Genomic DNA, 20,093 nt, shown 5'->3' with positions numbered 1-20,093 from the left:
CCTGTGTGTGCACAGCCTCCCACATACCAAGATGCCTACCCCATACTTGTGTACACCTCTGCTTCCTCATGACAGCACCATCTGTGTGGTCCAGTCTCAGGACTCAGTTCCAGGTTTGTGTGCTATCTGGCATTTCTCCAGCCCCGTAGCAGGGACACAGCCCTCAATATGTCTTAGAATCCTCCTTTTCTCCCCAGAAGCTTTTCCTTCATCACCAAGATTTCCCTACTTTTTCAAAATCTTATTGCCAAGTGATGGCTGGGTAGATCTTGCTCTTCTGCCCACCTCCTGCCCATTGCCTCCATGTTCTAAGGAGAGAGAGATGTGCAGAAACTGTGACACCAGAGTCCTCTTTAGCCTGAAGGGACAGGAAGGGATGTAGATCCTTGTGTTAGCCAGCTTTGATACAGCAGTTACTGACTCATTCATCCACATACCTGTGTTCCCCTCACTCCATGGTATATGTTTTGTGGTCTTGGGCTTTTCTGTACCCATTTTGTATTCTGTTTTGTTTACATACCCCTCACTCTACAAATATTTATTTGTGTACTTTGTGTAAATGGGTATTTTGTCTGCATGTACATGTACACAGCGGAAGAGAGCATTGGATTCCATGGGACTACAATTATAGACTGTTGTGAGCCGCAATGTGGGTGCTAGGAATTGAACTCAGGACCTCTGGAAGAGCAGCCAGTGCTCTTAACTACCGGGCCATCCATCCAGACTCTGCAGCCATATTCTTACGTGGTGCCCACGAGGGAACTCTGATCACATACTGCTCTGTGCCCCCCCCTCTTCTCCAAGTTCACACACTTGTATGTACACACTCGGGTATACACACTCATAGCCCGAACTGACAGCCAGGGCTGAATGTCACCCACAGTGTTGAAGCTGTTGAAGATGGCCACAGGAATGCGGGCCCTGCTGGACACCGTGGTACAGGCTCTGCCCCAGGTAAGAGCCACACCCTCCTGGAACCCTGCCTTAAAATCTAGGGTTCGTTGTGTGGGCCTGGTCCTGGAGGGATGCAGGCTTTGATTTTCCTCCTCCCCAGGCTTGCCAAGACCCAGGGCAGAGCCCCCTCCCCTGCTTTTATTTGGGAACTCACAACATGGTCACCAGCATTCACTCTATGTCCAGCCTTATGAGGACTCTGAGGACCCATACAGTGCTTTTGGGAGCCCCTAGGTTGGTGGGGGAGCTAGACACCTCAGAGTCCTATGGGAAGAGGCTTGTGGTCTTCTCCCAGAAGGGAGGAGGCACAAGTTACTCCCTAGGAAACCAGAGAAGCTGACTCTTGAGCTGAACCTTGAAGAGTGGCTTTATGGGAAGATGTCATGCAATGGATGATGAGGTCCCCATGCAGCCTTCCAGGAGGGGAATTACAAGCCCCAGGCTGAGTGAGGGGACACTAATTAGAGAGGACCATGGCCCTGGTCAGAGGAAGGTGAGCTGGGATCTGACTCACCAGGGGACATTTGTCATCTTCCTGGTACTTGGGCAGTGTTAGCCCCTCCCACCTCCCCCCTCTCCCCCCCAGCCATGTCTGGGTGCCTGTGCAGAGCTGACCCTTGCACACATTCACTCACCCATTATTATTCACATAGGAAACTTTATGTCTCCTAAAAGTCAAAGGCATAGATAGATCACACACAAAATGGAGGCAAAGTAGATTCTCTTGGGGACCTTCACTGAGGACACCAGTTAAGTTCTGTTCTGGAGTTTGGTGTGAGCTTCCCAGGGTTGCAAGGTAAGCCCACCAGAGACTACCACACAGACACTCTTAAAGCATGGGGAACTCACCCAAATCAGAAACCCTGAGCTCTTGGATTTTTGTTTTTGTTCTTTCTAGACAGGGTTTTTCTATGTAGCCCTGGCTGTGCTGGACTCACTATGTAGACCAGGCTGGCCTCAAACTCACAGAGATCTGCCTGCCTCCGCCTCCCAAGTGCTGGGATTAAAAGTGTGTGCCACCACCGCCCGGCAGCTCTTGGATTTTTATGCACAAAAAGCACATTCTGGTTGACACACTTCAGTTAGTAAGAAGTGGAACTCAAAAGAAAAAAAAAAAAGCAAGATTTGTATATTTAGGAACTTCCCTGGAACCATGGATTGGGTCTTTGATGGATTTTAAGACTTTGTTCCCAGGTTGGCAGGTGTTGGGGCCTATGTGCTGGGTTTTAAGGTCACAATGGTACCTCTAACACAGACTCAATGTGCTAAGATCTGAGGCCTGTTACATTCCCTACTGGTTGTATGGGCGTGAGTCAAACTGTGGCATCATCTTAGGGCAGGGAATTACACTGTCCCCTCAGCACTAAGAATTTAACAGAATTTATTCTCTGCTTTACAGAGTTAAGTAGGCAGTTGAGCAAGCAGGATCCTATAGTGAGGGCTAAGAGCAAAAGGATCACTGGCCCAGCAATGGCCCTAAGTGGAGTAGTTAACCAGGGGGACCAGGAGAACAAGGTTGATACCTGTCATCAGATTCTTGATGTCTCTTTTCTCTTTCTTCAACGTTATTTCTGACCATGGCTAAATTTTCTCTAATTACCCTGACTGGTTGTTGTAGAAGCAACAGGTTTCTCCCAGTGCCAAACAGGGACCTCCTTGTTTCATGAAATACAACCTCTGCTAAGGAATCTACCTGAGTTTCCAGATGGGATATAGAATTTTCCAGATGGCCTAGGTCTGTGTTTACTTGAGAACTGAGTTCCTTAAAATTTTTGTTCCCCACAACTGGGGCTGAAGTTCCAACTCTAGTGGAGCCATGATTTCATTTCTCCACCAATAGGGGGATGGAAATGGGGATGACTCGGCACACACAGGCCAGCCCACCATCTAGATTTCGATTGGCCTTGCCCAGTTCTTCCTTACAGATGAGTACCTGAGGAACTCATGAGGACTCAAAGGAGTGAGGTCTCCTCCAGTGCAGAAGATTGAAAAGATGCCCACATGGTGAAGGTGTTATTGCAAGCAGGCCAAGTAGCGGCTGGGGCCTGGAAATACACTGATCTGCTCTTCTTGGAGTTAACCTACCATGCGTGGCTACAGGAATCTGCACAGGGAGGACTTTCTAGAGAGTATCTTAGTGCCATTAAGCAGTCTTTTCTTGGAGGTCTCCCAGGGTGAGCTTAGGTTGGTCCCATTTACAGTTTTCAGGATTGGAAGTGGAGCATACTGTTTGACTAGTTCCTATCCCAACATAATACGGGGGTTTGGGATCCAGGGACAGCCAGCAGGCTTTACCTGTCTGGTTGAGAATGGTTCAAGAACCTATTGACTCCTTCTAGCATCCCAAACACTGAAGGTCTGGCTTCTGCTGCTTCTTGGACCTTTACCCTTCATGGTTACCAAAGGAACTCCTGTGGATATCGGAGTTTTTGGGCTTGCCACTTTAGGGGGCTCATGTTCCAGGGGTATCAAGATGGGCCAGTTTAGCGCAGATGGGCCAGATAACCAACCCTACGTGGAGGTTTCCTTTGGATAGTAAATTTGCAGCCTGGGTCTTGACCACTCACATATAACCTGACTCCCTGGGTTCTGCCAATATCCCAGTAATGACCTTCAGTTTCCTGACAGGCCCTAACCTTTGCATTGCATAGGGTGGATACGGGATTGCATCGCCCAAGACTAGTGAAATTATAGGCAGATTGTGATGGTTTTCTCTCTAGGACTATGAAAGTGTCAATGTGCCCTTAGGAGGACTTGTGTTCGCAACCCCACTGAGCACAATGGTATTCACCTGGCTCTTGGTAGTTTGGGGGACCATCAGTAGATCAGGCTTAGTACTGTGCAGATTGGAGCCCCGTCTACTCAAAAGTGGACCTATATCCCCAGGAGCCTTTGTGGCCTCTTCTCCCAGTTGCCTCTGGATGTCATATTTTACAGAAACCTACCTGGAAGTGGGTTAGTCTCAGTGGATATATCGACTGGGTATCAGCTCCCCAGTTCCATTCTTTCTTAGTCCCTGGCTCATGGGGATTTTGAGCGCTTCCCACAGGGAGACAAAGAAGACAAAATAGGACAATCATAGTCATAGGGCCTGTGTCAGTCTTACCTTTAATGGGTTGGGAGGACCTGGTGACAAAGCCTTCTGTCTTTGTCCTCTGTAGCCTCCTCAGCTGGGAGTGTGGTGGAGTCATGGATGACACCGGCAACCTTCACTCCTGTGGAGGTGGTGAGGACCACAGGGTATGGGCCTTTCCATGTTGGCTCCAGGCTCTGGGTCAGGATCCTCTTTATCCACACAAGATCAACAGGCTGTAACTTGTGGGCAGACTCAGATATGGACAAGGCCATGGTCTCTGGAACTGTCTGATGAATAGTCCTCTGGGATTGTTGCAGGGTCTGTAAGGAGGAGGCAGTGGTTAGCAATTTCTTCCTGATGAACATCTCTTAGCTTAGGGAGGAGACAGGGAGGGTTCCTAAACCCTCCAATATAATTTCCAATGGGGTAAAATAGTCTCAATGTGGGGTGCACCTGGCCTTTAGAAGGGCAAGCGATAGGAGGGTGGCCCATTATTTGCCGGTCTCAAGGACATATCTAGTTCAAGTTTCCTTCATGGTCCTATTCATCCTTTCTATCTGACCTGAGTTTTGTGGCCTAGAGGCACAATGTAGTTTCCAGTCAACATTTAGGACCTTTGCCAGAGTTTTAGAAACTTGGGCTGTGAAGGCTGGTCCATTGTTGGACCCTAGGGAGAGGGGCAATCCAAACCTAGGAATCAACTCTTGGGGGAGTTTCTTGGTGACTACTGAGGCTGTCTCCATTCAGGTAGGATAGGTTTCCACTCAACTAGAGAAGGTGTCTATGAAAACTAACAAATATTTATACCCATGAACTGTGGGTTTTATAAAATTTACTTTCCATTGCTCCCTGTTTCCTCGGGCATGGACTCCTCCTGGGGCTTTTCTTTCTCCTTTGGAATTCACTTGTGCATAAGTAGCACTTCTGGACACAGTGTCTTTGTCTAATGGGAGGATGTACTATCTGGGTCTGAGTAACTCAGCAGTTTGGATGCCCCCAGGTGGGTGGCCTGGTGGAGTTTGGTGACCATTTGTCTCCCGACAGCACCAGGGCGTACAGGCCTCCTGTCCGGCAAGAACCACCATCCACTCATCTCCTGGTTGACATTTTTCATCTTTTACCACTTTCTTTCTGTGCGTAGTTTGGACACTGGAGAAATTTGGGATTGGTCAGGGTAACCAAGATCTGGAGAGGCCTCACTGGTTCTAAGGCCACCTTCCATGGACCAGGGCTGCTGCCCTGCTTCCTTGGGCCTTTAGGGAATCCCCTTTTTGATGCCCTTCACAGTGGACAATGACTATTTTCTTTTCTTTTCTTTTTTTTCTTTCTTTCTTTCTTTCTTTCTTTCTTTCTTTCTTTCTTTCTTTCTTTCTTTCTTTCTTTCTTTCTTTCTTTCTTTTTTTTTTTTTTAGCAGCCATATGGCTTCTAGTAGGGCCAAGATTTTTTGTTTTTTTATTTCCTTTCCCACCAAGGTGAGGAGTCCTCTTTCTTGATAGAGGGTCTCATGGACATGGGCTGTAGAAAATGATAGCTTTGTCCTTCCCCCAGCCAAGTGCCTGGGCTTTTGTGCTGAGATCCCTCAACTGAGGGACTGGTCCCACACCATCTCGTCCAAGCTGACAACTGCAGCCCAGCATACTTGGTTCTGTCTTGAACAAAACTGCTCCCATCAGTTTACATTACCTCTCCTGCTTCTCACAGTGGGACATCTGTTAGGTCAGGTGTGACAGATTGGACCTCATCAGTCACTTCCAAGCAATCATGGAGGGGCTCTGTTGGGTTATCATCTGGCAACAGGCTGGCAGGGCTGATGGCTGAGGTTTTACAGAATCAGATGTAGGGCTGGTCCAGGACCACCTGGCAATGCATTATTGGGGCATTAGAATCTACCTTTTTGGGGTTCCCCTTTGGGAAGGCCTCTATAGAGTGCAGGGTGGTTAGGAACAGTTCCTGGCTCAAGTTCAACTTGTCAGCTTTTCACTAGCATGGCTGTAGAGACAACTACCCACAAACTGGCCAACAGGTAGATATTGCCAACAGGCAATAGGTGGGCTGCTGGCTTCTTCCAGGGTCCCAGTGCTTGGGTAGTACCCAGTACCTGGGCCTCACTCACAAATAAGTAGAAGGACTTAGAGATGTCCAGGAGGGCTAGGCTTGATGCAGAAATGAGAGCCTTTTTCAAGGCCTCAGAAGCTCCTTGTTCAGAGTCAGTCTGTTGCAGTGGCTGGGTGCCCCCCCATGGTACTAGCATACAATGGCTTAGCTAGATTCATGACCTCAGGTATCCGCAAGCAGCAATACCTGACCTTCCCAGAAATCCCTGCACTTGTTTCTCTGTTTGAGGTGTGGGGATCAATAAGATTGCCTAGATTTGGCTCTGGGGAAGTGTTTATTTGCCTCCTTCCAACTTGTACCCCAAGTAGGTGACATGGGGTGCACATAGTTGGGCTTTCTTGGCTGAGACCCAGTATCCTGGGCCCTTTACCATCTCTCTTAGGCCCTGACTGGCTTTTTTACATTCCTCCTCTGTTTCTGAGGCTCTGAGGAGGTCATCCACATACAGTAACGGGGTGCCTTTTGGATGCCTCTGCCGAAAAGTCAGATCTTCACTTGAGGCCTCATTGAAGAGTGTGGGGGAACTTTTGAATCCTTGTGACAACCTAGTCCAGGTCAGCTGGCCTGTGAACCCTCTCTCAGGACCAGTTCATTCAGACGCAACAATGGGATGGCTTATGGGTGCCAATATGAGGCAAAGAAGGCATCTTTGAAGTCCAGAACTATGTGGACTTATTTTCCTGGTGGCGGGGACTCAGGAGGGTGTAGGGGTCAGGAGCCATGGGAGGTGTCCACCTTTTTGTTATCTTCTCTGGGATCCTTCACAGTTCTGTAGTCCTTGGTACGTGGTTTTGGATCAGGAGCAGGAAGTGTTCCAAGGGGAACGGCAGGGGATGAGGATCCCTGCTTTCTGTAGACTGTTATTGGGTTTAACAACTCCCAGTTTGGTTTCCCGGCTCATAGGGTACTGTTTGACCCATACTGGGTATCAGTACTTAGTAATAGGATGACAATTGGTGCCCAGTGGATGGCCAGTCCTGGTGGGTTATCCTCAGCCCATACTCCAGGGTACTGCTGTTGCAAATTCTGCAAGTATCCTTAAGTTTGAGCATCATTTTTCGGTACCAGATTTGGTTGGAGGAAGTATTCCTCTGACAGAGGACATGTCATAAGAATACAGGTTGGGGGATGAATAGAATTCTAAGTAGGATGGGCAGTGGCCTCCCTAAAGGATGTGGAGGCTGTAGTTTTTGTAATAAGTCTCTCCCAGTTAGGGGGATGGGGCCATCTGGCATGACCAAGAAGGTCATAGTACCTTGTCCCAAGCCCACCATCCAAGAAGTTGTCCAGGAAGAGAGTAGTCTGTCCGTTTCCAAAGGGAAAGCAACATGGCTCATCTTCAGTCTGGCAAGGACATTTGCTGGGAGAGATGTGGTTTCTCCTAATGCATGGGGAAGGGGGTGTTCTGGGATGTACATGAGTGCAAACAGGAAGTGAATTGAAGCCTGAACTTGAACACCTCGCCTGGGACCCATGGTTGGGCTCTGAGCATGTGACCTTGGCTCCTGCTTTGGCTTCCTCACATGAATGATGAGGCGACAGTCTTTCAAAGTTGGAGGTGTCAGACAGTTAAAGCTCATCAAGCTTAGCAGGGCTTGGCTCATGGGAAGTTCCCTAGCAGAGTCTGCTACACGTGGGAATGAGGGTATGGTGGTGATGGGCACGTGTCCAGCCTCCCTGACCCCTGAGCATCCTGTCAGGGCTCTGGAGGCCAGTACTAAGTTGACACAGGGTATGTGGAGATATTGGGGAAATCCCTGGAGTAAGTAGGAGACACATGATGGTAAGATCAGGACCTGTCCCTGGTGCTTAGCTGGCTTTTGGGAACCTGTTCCCCATGCTGGATTACCTTGTCCAGCCTTGATGCAAGGCAAGGAGCTCGGTCCTGCCTCAACTTCATGTGCCATGCTTTGTTCAAGCCCATGAGAGGCCTGCCCCTTTCTGAATGGAGACCGAGGAGGAGTGGATGGGGAGGAGGGTAGATGGGAAGTGGGAGGAGGAGAGGAGGGAGGGGAAACTGTAGTTGGTATGTAAAATAAATGGGGGAAAATGTTAATTTAAATAAAATAAAATTAAAAAGAAAAGCCAGGCGGTGGTGGTGCACACCTTTAATCCCAGCACTCGGGAGGCAGAGCCAGGCGGATCTCTGTGAGTTCGAGGCCAGCCTGGGCTACCAAGTGAGTTCCAGGAAAAGGCGCAAAGCTACACAGAGAAACCCTGTCTTGAAAAACCAATAAATAAATAAATAAATAAATAAATAGATAGATAGATAGATAGATAGATAGATAGATAAATAAATAAATAAAAAGAAAAAGAAAAAAGAAAAAAAAGAAAAAAAACCCAATGACATAAGCATGTGCCAAGTGACTTGTGGCTGCAGGGGAAGGGCTTGTCCCTCAAAAAACCTGCCAGTCTAAGTTCATGTTGTTAAATGGTGTATTTCCTGCTTTCTCGCTACAAAATACCCAGTGAAAGTGGCTTACAGAGGGAAGGGTGTATTTTAGCTCACAGTTCAAGGATGCAGTCCATCACAGCAGGGAAGGCATGGCGGCAGGAGCTCGAGGCAGCGGCTCACATTGCATCTGCACCCGGGAAGCAGGGAGACAATGGTGTTCAGCTCACTTTCTCCGTTTTCGTCGATCCAGAACCTCAGCTGCTCGCATTCAGGGTGTGTCTTCCCACCTCAGCCCGGTCTAGAAACTCCCTCAGAGACCTGCCCAGAGGCTCGTGTCCTAGATGGATCTAGGTTCTGTCAAGTGGACAGTCAATATAAGCCACCACAGATGGATACTGTAGAGTGCTGTGAACATGGAACTTCAGCCCCTTCCCACCGACTTTGCCCGATGCAGAGGGAGAAGACATCAGGGAAGGCTCCTCGGGGGAGGTGACCTAAACTGGGCTTTGAGACTAACCATACATCTCCCCTGCAGAGGGGCAGGCTAGGCAGAGACCCGGCAGCCCATTTCCACATGGTTGGAATCAGGAGCTGAAAGATCAGACTGGAAGCAGGCCTAGCGGGGGTGTCACAGCAGGCTTTCATCTCTGGGACAAAACAAATGTGGGCTTTGTACTGTGGACTCCGTATGCCATAGGAGTATTTGGACAACATGGCTTCAAGCAGAGCTGCCTCTGTGAGGAGACTGGAGGAAAGGCTGGAGGCAAGGAGACAGATGAGGAGGTTGCTGGGGCTCTCAAGGGGCTGAGGGCGAAGGTCGGAGACTGATGGGAAAGACTGGATCCTGGCTAGGAACACTACCAGCCAGGTCTGAGTAGGGCGGGAAGCTGAGCTCTGTGGGCCATGGTGAGGCTGGGTCTTCCTCGACTGTCAGGCTAAGTGCTTGTGTCCTTAATGAGTAGGATGTCATTAATTAGCCCACACTGCAATGTGGAACAGCTGGGAAGGAAGCCCTCCTCTACAGCAGTCTGTGATCCACGGGGATTTACTTTATAGTGATTACTTCAACCGCCTCCTGACTCAATTCACAGGAACCTTTGAAGGGTCAAGAGGGATTTTCTTTGTAGGGCAGGAATTCCTTCTAGCCTCATCCATAGCGTGAGGTAAAGTCAATCTCCCACTGATGCCTAGATTTGAACCAGGCTCGGAATCTGGGGCATTCTGTCCTGTAGGAGCCATGGGATGGGGGTGGCTGCATTTGCAGGAGGCTCCTGGGACCATGGGCGTGTGTGATTCCTCCACTAATTCCTTTCTGTGACCAGCCTTGCGCTGGCCTGTGGAGGCAAATCTGACTTCATCCAGTTGTGTCCCAGGCCAGCAAAGGACAGTTTGCTGGGCTTGAATCTCTGATCCATCACTTGCGATCCATGTAATTAAACAGGAACTTCAGTTCTCAGTCTGTCTCATTTTCACCGGAGAAATGGGGCAAAAGACGGCACATAGATTTGTTGGAGGGTGGGTGGATGGTGTATGTGTGAGTGCATACACATGTATGTGAGAGTGTGGCATCTAGTGTCTTCTATTATTTCCCCCCTTCTCTCTCTCTTTCGGTAGGGTATCTTCCTGAGCCTGGAGCTCATGAACTCCAGAGACCTGCCAGTCTCTGTCCACATCAGCAGGGTAGATGCACAGCACTGTGTGCAGCTTTTCCATGGCTGCTGATCTGAAGCTGGGTCCCCACGCTTGTGCCACAGGCACTTTGCATCTCCCCTACTCCCTCACAGGGACAAGTGATATGCTCATGGCATAGACTTTAAGCATTCAGTTCTTATTCGGCAACCCATGATTCACTAGTCTTGCCCTTCAGGAGGTTACAGGGGGCGGGCAGCAGACATGGATACTCAGTCTGGATACTCAGCCTGGTGTAATGTTATAGCTGCCCCGAGTCTGGCCCTGCCTCTGTTCCCCTGGCCTGAGGTCCTTCACCTCTACCCTCCTGCTCCAGGGATCTGCTTCCCTACCCCTCTCCAGGCCTGGGACTCCTCCTCCCCACTCTGCGCCCCCCCCAGGACTCCCCCTTCTCCTCGTGAATACCCCTAGGCCTCTGGCCCCCAGCCCGACCCATCTCTCTCCACAGGTGGGCAACCTGGGTCTCCTCTTCATGCTGCTCTTCTTCATCTACGCTGCCCTGGGAGTGGAGCTCTTTGGAAAGCTGGGTGAGCAATGCCCAGGCTGGGCTCCTCAGCTTGCCACCCGAGGTCATTGTATGGGGAGATGCCTCAGTAGCAGGACTCCTCATCCAAACCCAGTCTTAGCATGAGGTATTTTCTGAGGCCTGGCTCGTGAATGTACATCAGATCTGTGTGGTGGAGTCCCGGACTCAAGCTGTCTGGTCTTCCGCGGGAGCCTTCTTCCTCTGCTTCCAGCCAATGCCTGTCCCGAGCCAGGGACACCCCAATAATAGAGCCCAGCCCCGCATATAAGGTCAGTTCCAGAAATTAGGGGCTCCCAGAGGGGCTGGCCCTCACTCCACCACCTCTCTCAGGAGCTGATTATTGGATAGAAAAGCCGGATGCTCCTGAGACTGAGTCCCCAGCCAGGGCACCACTTCTTTAAGCCTCAGGTCCATCAGTGGGTTGGGCAGAGTCTATACACTAATGAGGGTTGTGGGGGGTATTCTGAGAGGATGCTGTGGGGTGGCAATTTGGGGTGCTGTTGGCCGACAGGCTGACCACCTCTCCCCTTTCAGTCTGCAATGATGAGAACCCGTGTGAGGGCATGAGCCGGCATGCTACCTTCGAGAACTTCGGCATGGCCTTCCTCACGCTCTTCCAGGTCTCCACAGGCGATAACTGGAATGGCATCATGAAGGTATTCATGGGCCGGCTGAGGGGAAATCAGGCAGTTTCAAGTCTTGGGTGCATGGTGGTACTGCTGATCCAGACACAGGACTCTTGCATGCCCAGTACCCCATTGTACACAGGAGGAGAGTCAGGGACCTCCTTGACTCCAGTGAAATGGAACTGTGGTCAGGTCAGGCAGGACCAACTTGTTGTGCTGGCCTGAAGGGCAGCAGTGAGTGCCCTGGGAACCCCATGCATCTTCTCAGATTTGCCTGTGGCTCTGAGAGGTGGGGTCAGCCACAGTGGGGAGTGAAGAGGGCAGGAGCACACCGGATTAGGACCCAGGATTTGGCTGAAACTGAGCCAAGCTCAGGCCGCCATAAGCTAGATGGGCATGAAGGCAATAAAGGCAGCTAGGACTCCAGAGGGGGATTGAACCTAGGCCACATGGCATGTGCACGTGTGTGTGTGTGTGTGTGTGTGTGTGTGTGTGTGTGCGTGTGCATGCACGTTCGTGTGCATGTGTGTGTGTGTGTGTGTGTGTGTGTGTGTGTGCCTGACCTCTGGTAGCCTTGTGGGTCCTCGGTGCTATGGAGGTGAGGCATGTGGCTGGGCGGCTGTGGCGGGTGGCGGGTGGCCTTGACCCCACCAGCCTGTCCCCGTGGTAGGACACGCTGCGAGACTGCACCCATGACGAGCGCAGCTGCCTAAGCAGCCTTCAGTTCGTGTCGCCCCTGTACTTCGTGAGCTTCGTGCTCACGGCTCAGTTCGTGCTCATCAACGTGGTGGTGGCCGTGCTCATGAAACACCTGGACGACAGCAACAAGGAGGCCCAGGAGGACGCGGAGATGGATGCCGAGATCGAGCTGGAGATGGCCCATGGCCTGGGCCCTGGGCCTGGCCCCGGCCCCGGCCCCTGCCCCTGCCCCTGTCCTGGCCCGAGGCTGCCCACTAGTTCACCAGGAGCCCCCAGCCGTGGATCAGGAGGGGCAGGTGCTGGGGGTGACAACGATGCCCACCTGTGCCGGCACTGCTGCTCTCCAGCCCAGGTGGGCAGGGACTGAGAGGCGGATGGGGCACGAAGGGCAGGAGCTGCGGGGCCAGCTGGGCAGCTGGGCAGCTGGGCAGCTGGGCTGGGAGGCGCCTTATCTTTGGGGTCCCTCCGTGTTCAGCTCTGAGATAGGGTGATTCTGTGATGAGAGGCTCAGTCCCAGGCTGTGGGCCCAGAGAATGGGAGGGCAGCTCTGCCCCACCCACCCCAAAGTCCAGGGACCCAGCCGATAATCCCACCTGTCCCCACCCTGCCCCGTCCGCCTAGGAGACCCTGTGGCTGGACAGCGTCTCTTTAATCATCAAGGACTCCTTGGAGGGGGAGCTGACCATCATTGACAACCTGTCCGGCTCCATCTTCCACCACTACTCTTCACCTGCTGGCTGTGACAAGTGTCACCATGACAAGCAAGAGGTACTGGCCTTCTGAGAGGCGCTGGCTCCCTGGGAGTCACCTGGGAGTGAGGTGTTGGGGGCAGTCGTGGCTTTAGGCCCCTAGGAGCATACGGATCCCACTGGTCCTAGTAGTCTGCCTGTGAAGCTCAGCCCTGTGGTGTGGCCTAGAGAGCCACATCCTCAGCACCTTGGGCGTAAAAAGGGGAACAGAAGTAGCTGTTCTTCCTTGTGCTTCTGGGGCAGCCAAGAGCCTTGAGTCCCTTCCAGGGCATTTTGCACTTTGTGAACCAAGATGGGGTCACTGGTGCCTGTTCTGCGCCAGTGGCCATGGTCCCGCCAAGTGTCTCAAAACTTCTCTCGGGAGCCTTGTTCTGGCTTCCTCTCAGGGACAGCTCAGCCCTACCCTGCTCAGGGGCCATCTCCCAGGCTGTTTCTAAGAGCTCTTCTCCTCCTATGGCCCCTACACGTGCACTCCTGGGCTCAGCCCCATGGCCTTCTAAGAACAGTGGCTGTGGGGTTATTCCCAGGAGCCTTGGGCAGGGGCTGAACATGTGGGTTGCCCAATTCTCCTGTCCCATGGCTGAGACAGATGCCTCAGGATAGCAGGTCTTTCAGGGGCATGTAATGCAGGTAGCTCTCACAGAGGAGCCACACCCAGCCAAGCTCTATGGACACTTGGTCTGGGACAAGTGGACAACAGAGCTCCATAGCTCACTGTACCATGGCTACTTGTGTGTTCAGATCCCAAGGTGGGCCACTCAGACCTGGTTTTCGTTGGGGGTGGCCCCTGTGCCATCATGTGTCACCCAGGCTGGGATCCTGCACAGAGTGGGCCCACCACCCATGCCCCGCAGGCCTGTGAACCACTCTGACCACCTGCCCCATGTCCTTTCAGGGACCTGTTGCTCAGCGCTCCAGGCCCAGGCTGCCCCATCCCAGCCCCAGGGTGACCCGAGGCCACCACCTCCCCCTGCAGGTGCAGCTGGCTGAGACAGAGGCCTTCTCCCTGAACTCAGACAGGTCCTCGTCCATCCTGCTGGGGGATGACCTGAGTCTTGAGGACCCCACAGCCTGCCCACAGGGCCCCAAGGAGAGTAAGGTAAGTGGCTAGGAGTCTCCTTACATTGCTCTCCATGTGCGATGCCAAGGTACACATTTATCTGGCCAGGTCAGGCTCAGGCGGGGTACAGTCTAGTTAACTGAGGCCACATCTTGCATCAGACACAGATAGTAAGTCACAGGTTGGGATAGTGTGAGCCCATCCACCTCAGAGTGGACATCGGGTAGCTCTCAAGGAAGTTGTAGAGCTGAGAACGTCTGGAAAGAGATGCCATAGCCCTCTGCTCCATGTGCAAGACCCCAGGCCGTGGCCAGAGAGGAAGAACTCCTCTCCCTAAGTATGAATGGGGAAACTGAGTCCCGGCAAAGGGAGGGGCTGTTCTGCTCTGATGCCTTCACCCAAGTGACTGCTACATTGAATTAGCCTTTGATTATAGATATGAAGAAGACTGGGTGCTGTCTCAAGGCAGTTAGAGTCAGGAAGGAAGGGGCAGGGGAGCCATGGCTGCCTGGGGGCGTCAGAGAGGGCTTCCTAGAGGTCAGGGCCTTCCACTTGAGGACTGGAAAGTGGTGACTGCTGGTTGGGTAGTGAGAGGAAGGGCTTCCTAGGGATGGGGACAGCTATGCAGGGGCCCTGCCTCTCCCTCAACCTACTGACCATCTCACCCCCTTGTCTGCAGAGTGAGCTGGAGCCTCCGGAGGCCTTGCAGGCAGGAGACCTGGACGAATGCTTTTTCTCCTTTGCCAATGCGCCGGTGTCTGCAGGCCCAGAGAGCCTGCTGTGTGAGATGGAGGCCATCCCGTTCAATCCCGTCCAGTCCTGGCTCAAACACGAGAGCAGGCAAGGTGAGGGCGGCAGCCTTACCAGCCCCCTGCACCCCCCCGCACCCCCCCCCCCCCGCACCCTGGTCCTAAGCCTCTGCTTGTTTTTCCCCTCCAAGAACCAAGTGGGGTTCTGACCATTAGAGAGGCCTGATAAGGTAGTGATAAAAGGAGCTAAGGACAGCTGAAGCCTGGTCTAAAGGAAGCGTCACACTGAGCTTCCTGTGTTCTGTGATGAAAGGGGAACTAGGTTGCCACACACAGCTCTTATTATCAAGCAGAAGGAAGGCTTACAGATGATTGCCTTTGGGTAGACAATCATCTGAAAGGCGTTTGTCCCCCAGATATACACACAAGGTCACTAGAAGACTGGTGTTTTCAATGGCCCTTTGATAAAAGGATCGCTACCCCAAACCTCCTTGAAGACCTGGTTTGTGTTTGGGGATATGACAAGGGACTGGGCTGGCTTGTCTGTCTCCCTCTTGGAGGATGACAACAGCCTGGGTGTCAACACTGGCTGGTGGAAGGAAGACAGTCTAACACAAGAGTGACCCTAAGACAGCAAACTCATTCCAAGATGTCTTCCGGGATATCTGGATAAATGGCTTTTCCATGGACCCTCTGTAAAGCCAGTGGCCTTTACTGGACATATGGCTGGGGTGCCAGGACCCCGAATTTCCTGATCTCAAAACCTGAGCCCAGGGTCTGACCCCAGGCATGTTCTGATGAAGTGTTCATTTAACCGTTTATTTGCACATCCCTTCAGTAACTCGGCAGTTTACCAGGACACAGCCTGCACAGCCGCCTGGTGTGTCTATTCATGTATTCTGAACCCCGTGCTCCTTCTTCATTCTATGAGATGCAGAGGGGGCCACAGGCAGAGCAGCTGCTGCTGGTCCTGGCATACAAAAGTCTGCCCTGTCTCAGGCTCCCCCAGCCTGGCCTTGTCCTTTTCTATCCGCAATGGGTAGACCAGGCCCACCCAGCAGCTTCTATACCATCAGCGCAGGGCCTGGTAGATACCTGCATTGTCCAGGAGGGGCCCTCAGGCCTGGCGAGGCCATGTGGAGTTGTCAGGGCCCAAGGGGTGCTGAGTCTTAGTGATTGAGTAACTACTATGTGCACGGTGCTGGGCTAGGTGCTCCATACGTGCTGTTTTCCCCACAGCCCTCCTCTTGTGTTACTGTTCTCACTGCTGTGACCAAGGGCCTGGAGAAATCAACTTAAGGAAGTGTTTATTTTGGCCCGTAGTTCAAGGTTACATCCATCATGGAGGGGAAGGCATGGCGGCAGGAGCTTGAGGCAGTGGGTCACGTGGCATCCACGGGCTGGAAACAGAGAGAGATGCATGCTGGTGCTCAGCTCGCTTTCTCCTTCGTGTTCAGTCCGGGACCCCAGCCTGTGGGATGGGACCACCCATAGTTAGGGTGGGTCTTCTCAACCCCAACCCAATCTAGAAACTTCCTCATAGACATGCTCAGAGTACCTCTCCTTGCTGACTCTAGAGCTTGTCAAGTTGACAATGTCAGCGATCCCGCCTCTACTGGGTAGGTATCTATCCCCATTTCCAGAGGAACCAAGGCCCAGGAGTCAGGCCTGGAGTCTAGTCTGCTGGGCTCTGGAAGCAGCCTTCTGCTCAGGGCCAGGCCTTCCAGGAATTGCACCAGAAGCATTTCTTGCTCTCTCAGCAAAGAAACCGAGGCTCTAAGTTGGAGACCTGCCCAGAGTCTCACAGCCAGTGTTAAGTAACCCAAGTGAGGGTTGCTGCTCTGTACCCACCTCCTGGGCTGTTCCCAGCACCTTCTCTTCCTCCCCTGCAGCACCGCCAAGCCCTTTCTCCCCAGATGCCTCCAGCCCTCTCCTGCAGATGCCTGCTGAGTTCTTTCACCCTGCTGTGTCCGCCAGCCAGAAGGGACAGGAACCGGGCATGAGTGCAGGGACCCTGCCCAAGATCGCCCTTCAGGGCTCCTGGGCATCCCTGAGGTCACCAAGTGTCAACTGCACCCTCTTGCGTCAGGTACAGGCACATCCAGGACTCTGAAGAGTGTCCTGGAACCACGGGTGACAGGTGGGGAGGGAAAGGGAAGGCACTGAACACAGCCATGGCAGTCGAGACTTGAGAGGTGATACCAAAGATGAATACGAGCAAGACCAGCCTGAGGAGCACCCACGTGGTCAGACAGCTGACACAGGGCCCTAGTTTGAGATGAGGGAGAGAGGGTAGCACTGGGGAGGCCTTGTGGGGTGACACAGTGCTGGGGTCAGGGACCATGCCTCGAGTGTTCTTGGTGGGTGGTCGGGTGTCATTGCTAGACTGCTTGTAGTCTACAGATTGCTTGGTTCCAGAGGGTCAGGTTGGGAAAGGGGAAGTCTTGGCTGTATGGTCTCCAGTATCAAGATGGCTGGAGCCCACAGCCCCATGCCAACTGGGCACAGAGGGCCTCTGGAGCATGAAACAAAAGTCCACCAGCACCTTTGGCGGGAGGGGGGGGGCATGTGTAATCAATCCTATACGATAGGGGAGGCTTCCTAGTAATCACTTAGTCAGACATGGTTAATCTCCAGTTTCTCCAGGCTGGGCTCTGCAGCAGGTGGTGGACCCTGACTCCTTGTCTCCCATGGAGGGCAGTTCAGGTTTAAAGTGTGCGTGCGTGCGTGCGTGTGTGTGTGTGTGTGTGTGTGTGTGTGTGTGTATTGCAGAAGGAGAGATGGCAGAGCAAATGAATGCTGGGAGTATAATCTGTGGGGAGGTGAGGCGTGGCTGGGAGAGCAAGGAAAGGCTTACCTAGAAGAGAGGATGGGAGCAGCTGGGATGGGGCAGGGCCATGGGGGAGCAGGTAGAAGAGCTTGTGAACAAGGGACAGGGCGGTAGAGAAGTAAGGCTGGAGATGTGGGTGGATGAGAGCCAGCTGGGAACTATGTTAGGGAAGGGCTTGACATTGACATCAGGACTAGGAAAGATGGCTCAGGCTGTCCAGAGGGGACCGGGACCCCGTGTGAGGCATCTACAGTAGGTGCCCTGAGAGATCCCAGGGATTGCCCATGTGGCAGAGGGGATGCTATGGGATCCTGGATACGCTGAGAAGGGAAGCAACCTGGGCCCCATCATCAGACCGTCCACTAAGGACCAGGGAAAGGAGGTGATACAGGGAGCCTCATCCCTTCTTACCTCCCTGCAGGCTACTGTGAGCGACACGTCACTGGATGCCAGCCCTAGCAGCTCAGCGGGCAGCCTGCAGACCACATTGGAGGACAGTCTGACACTGAGCGACAGTCCCCGGCGTGCCCTGGGACCACCGGTCCCGTTGTCAGGGCCACGTGCTGGCCTGTCACCTGCCACCCGGCGCCGCCTCAGCCTGCGGGGCCGCGGCCTGTTCAGTCTGCGTGGGCTGCGGGCCCATCAGCGCAGCCACAGCAGCGGCGGCTCCACCAGCCCGGGTTGCACCCACCACGACTCCATGGACCCCTCTGATGAGGAGGGCCGCGGGGGTGCAGGTGGCGGGGGTGCAGGCAGTGAGCACTCCGAGACCCTCAGCAGCTTGTCGCTCACGTCTCTCTTCTGCCCACCACCCACGCTGCCACCCCCGGGCCTCACCCCCTCCAGGAAGTTCAGCAGTACCAGCAGCCTGGCATCTGGACCTGGCCGTCCTGGAGCCACTGTCTCCGCCCGCGGCCTGGCCAGGAGCCCCTCCTGGGCTGCAGACCGCAGCAAGGACCCACCAGGCCAGGCCCAGCTGGCCTCAGGCTTGGGCTCCTCAGCACCTGAACCGCAGCCGCCTCCTGGGGAGCTGGAGTCAACTGATGCTGCCAGCAAGAGGAAGAGATGAGGGGCCCACAGGGGCTGCGGGGGGAACCTGCCACCCGCTGTCCGCCCGCCTGCCCCGTCTTGCCTTCTTTTACCTCAGGAGCCAGGGAGCAGACAGCAATACTTTGCCCACACCTGGGAGTGGCATAGGGGCCAGCCAGCACCAGGCCACTGGGCAGACGACTGAGGAGGGTCTGGGTTAGCTGAGGCTCAGATGTGGCCCCATCCGTGGCCCTTCCAGTGCTTATGCAGATATATACATATATACATATATATAGAGAGACAGACATATATTTATTTATTTTTTTTACTGAGAGCTTATGAATTCCAGAAAGTGCTAAAGTTGAAGGTACAGGCCAGGGCCCAGACAGGGGTCTCGTCTGTTGGTTAGGACACAGGCTTGCACAGCACGGACGCTCCCGTTGGGGCATCGGTGGCTGTAGTTTCGGGTATCTCCCACAGTTGAGAGCAGCTTGGGAGGATGTTCAGGGCCCAGGAGACAGAAGAGATGCAATTCAGGGTGCACTTTTTTTCCCTTTTAAAGAAGAGACGCTGCTAAGACCCCCAATCTCTACCCACATGTCGGGGTATCAGTCTTGTCCCTCTGACTATCGCGTTGTGAAGTCTTTCGTAGACGCTCTGACACACAGACTTTCTTAGTTAACCAGCTAGATGTTCTCTTTAGAAAAACCGGGGGGGGGGGTTGTTTAGTCATTTCTTAGAGCAGGGTTGGGGGATAGGACAGTTCTGAGGCTGGGCAGGGGGCTCAGTGTGCAGGTCAAGTTTTGACTTCTGTGAGCACTTTGGGGGACAGTTCAACTCCCCAGGAAGGCAGCAAACAGGAATAATTCATGCAACCCGCCCTGAGCAACCTTACCCCTGCCCCAGGGGTATTTGGGGTAACAGCAAATCTAAAGGGGGCTCTGCGTACCTGCCTAAAGCCTGACTCCAGCCTTTCCCCATCCAGGACCCCCAGCCAGTTACCTGGACATTCACATCCTCCAATTCCTGCTTACTCCTGAGTATGTCTTGCTGTTTCAAGCTGCAGGTCGGGTCTCACGATGGTAGTGCTTTCCAGTCTCACAATGAGTTCAGGATGGGTTTTTTTTTTTTTTTAATTGGAATGGTTACCCATTTATTTAAAAAAAAAATACCTTGCATTGAGCCTGTGACTTTCACAGGCTCAGCTCTAAAGTGGATGGATTTAAAATTAGCTTGAAGAAGAGTGGGGCGTGCTGCTGGTGGTGGCCTGCTGATAAGGGCAGTGATGTGGATGCTCACCCAGATCACCAAGCGTTGCCCTGGGTCCTGCTAAAAGCATGTGTGTATCTTGTCCCTGCTCCCAAATCCTGATTTCACAGAAGTGGGCTTCTAGCCAGGCTAGTGTTGGCAGGCTCTGAGGTACTCCCTTCTGGCACAGGGACCCTGGGGTCAGGACACTGTGAGGGAGCGAGGAGGAAAGAAATGTTGAGGGGTACTGCCTGCAAAGCCCTTCTTAGAGGTGAGGAGCGGGAAAGTGGTTGTTAAACCCGCTTTACACATGGTAAACTGAGGCTCTGAGTAAGTGAAACAGCCAT

General features: G+C 53.0%; 1 protein-coding gene across 1 annotated transcript in view; it reads left to right on the top strand.

Moving 5' to 3' along the window:
• The window catches only part of Cacna1i (calcium voltage-gated channel subunit alpha1 I), a 104,172-nt gene extending 84,546 nt beyond the window's left edge, over positions 1 to 19,626 (top strand). The window contains exons 29-37 of the mRNA XM_059248005.1: positions 884 to 954; positions 10,679 to 10,757; positions 11,291 to 11,412; positions 12,053 to 12,433; positions 12,703 to 12,849; positions 13,807 to 13,929; positions 14,570 to 14,735; positions 16,532 to 16,728; positions 17,891 to 19,626. Coding sequence (XP_059103988.1) covers positions 884 to 954; positions 10,679 to 10,757; positions 11,291 to 11,412; positions 12,053 to 12,433; positions 12,703 to 12,849; positions 13,807 to 13,929; positions 14,570 to 14,735; positions 16,532 to 16,728; positions 17,891 to 18,538 — 1,934 coding nt within the window. The 3' untranslated portion in view covers positions 18,539 to 19,626. The remainder of the gene's footprint in view (positions 1 to 883; positions 955 to 10,678; positions 10,758 to 11,290; positions 11,413 to 12,052; positions 12,434 to 12,702; positions 12,850 to 13,806; positions 13,930 to 14,569; positions 14,736 to 16,531; positions 16,729 to 17,890) is intronic.
• Positions 19,627 to 20,093: the final 467 nt, after the last annotated feature.

The sequence above is a fragment of the Peromyscus eremicus genome, chromosome 20 (assembly GCF_949786415.1).
Source record: "Peromyscus eremicus chromosome 20, PerEre_H2_v1, whole genome shotgun sequence".
Classification (NCBI taxonomy): Eukaryota; Metazoa; Chordata; class Mammalia; order Rodentia; family Cricetidae; genus Peromyscus; species Peromyscus eremicus.
The sequence above is the reverse complement of the archived record's forward strand: the minus strand, read 5'-3'. Positions and strand labels throughout refer to the sequence as shown.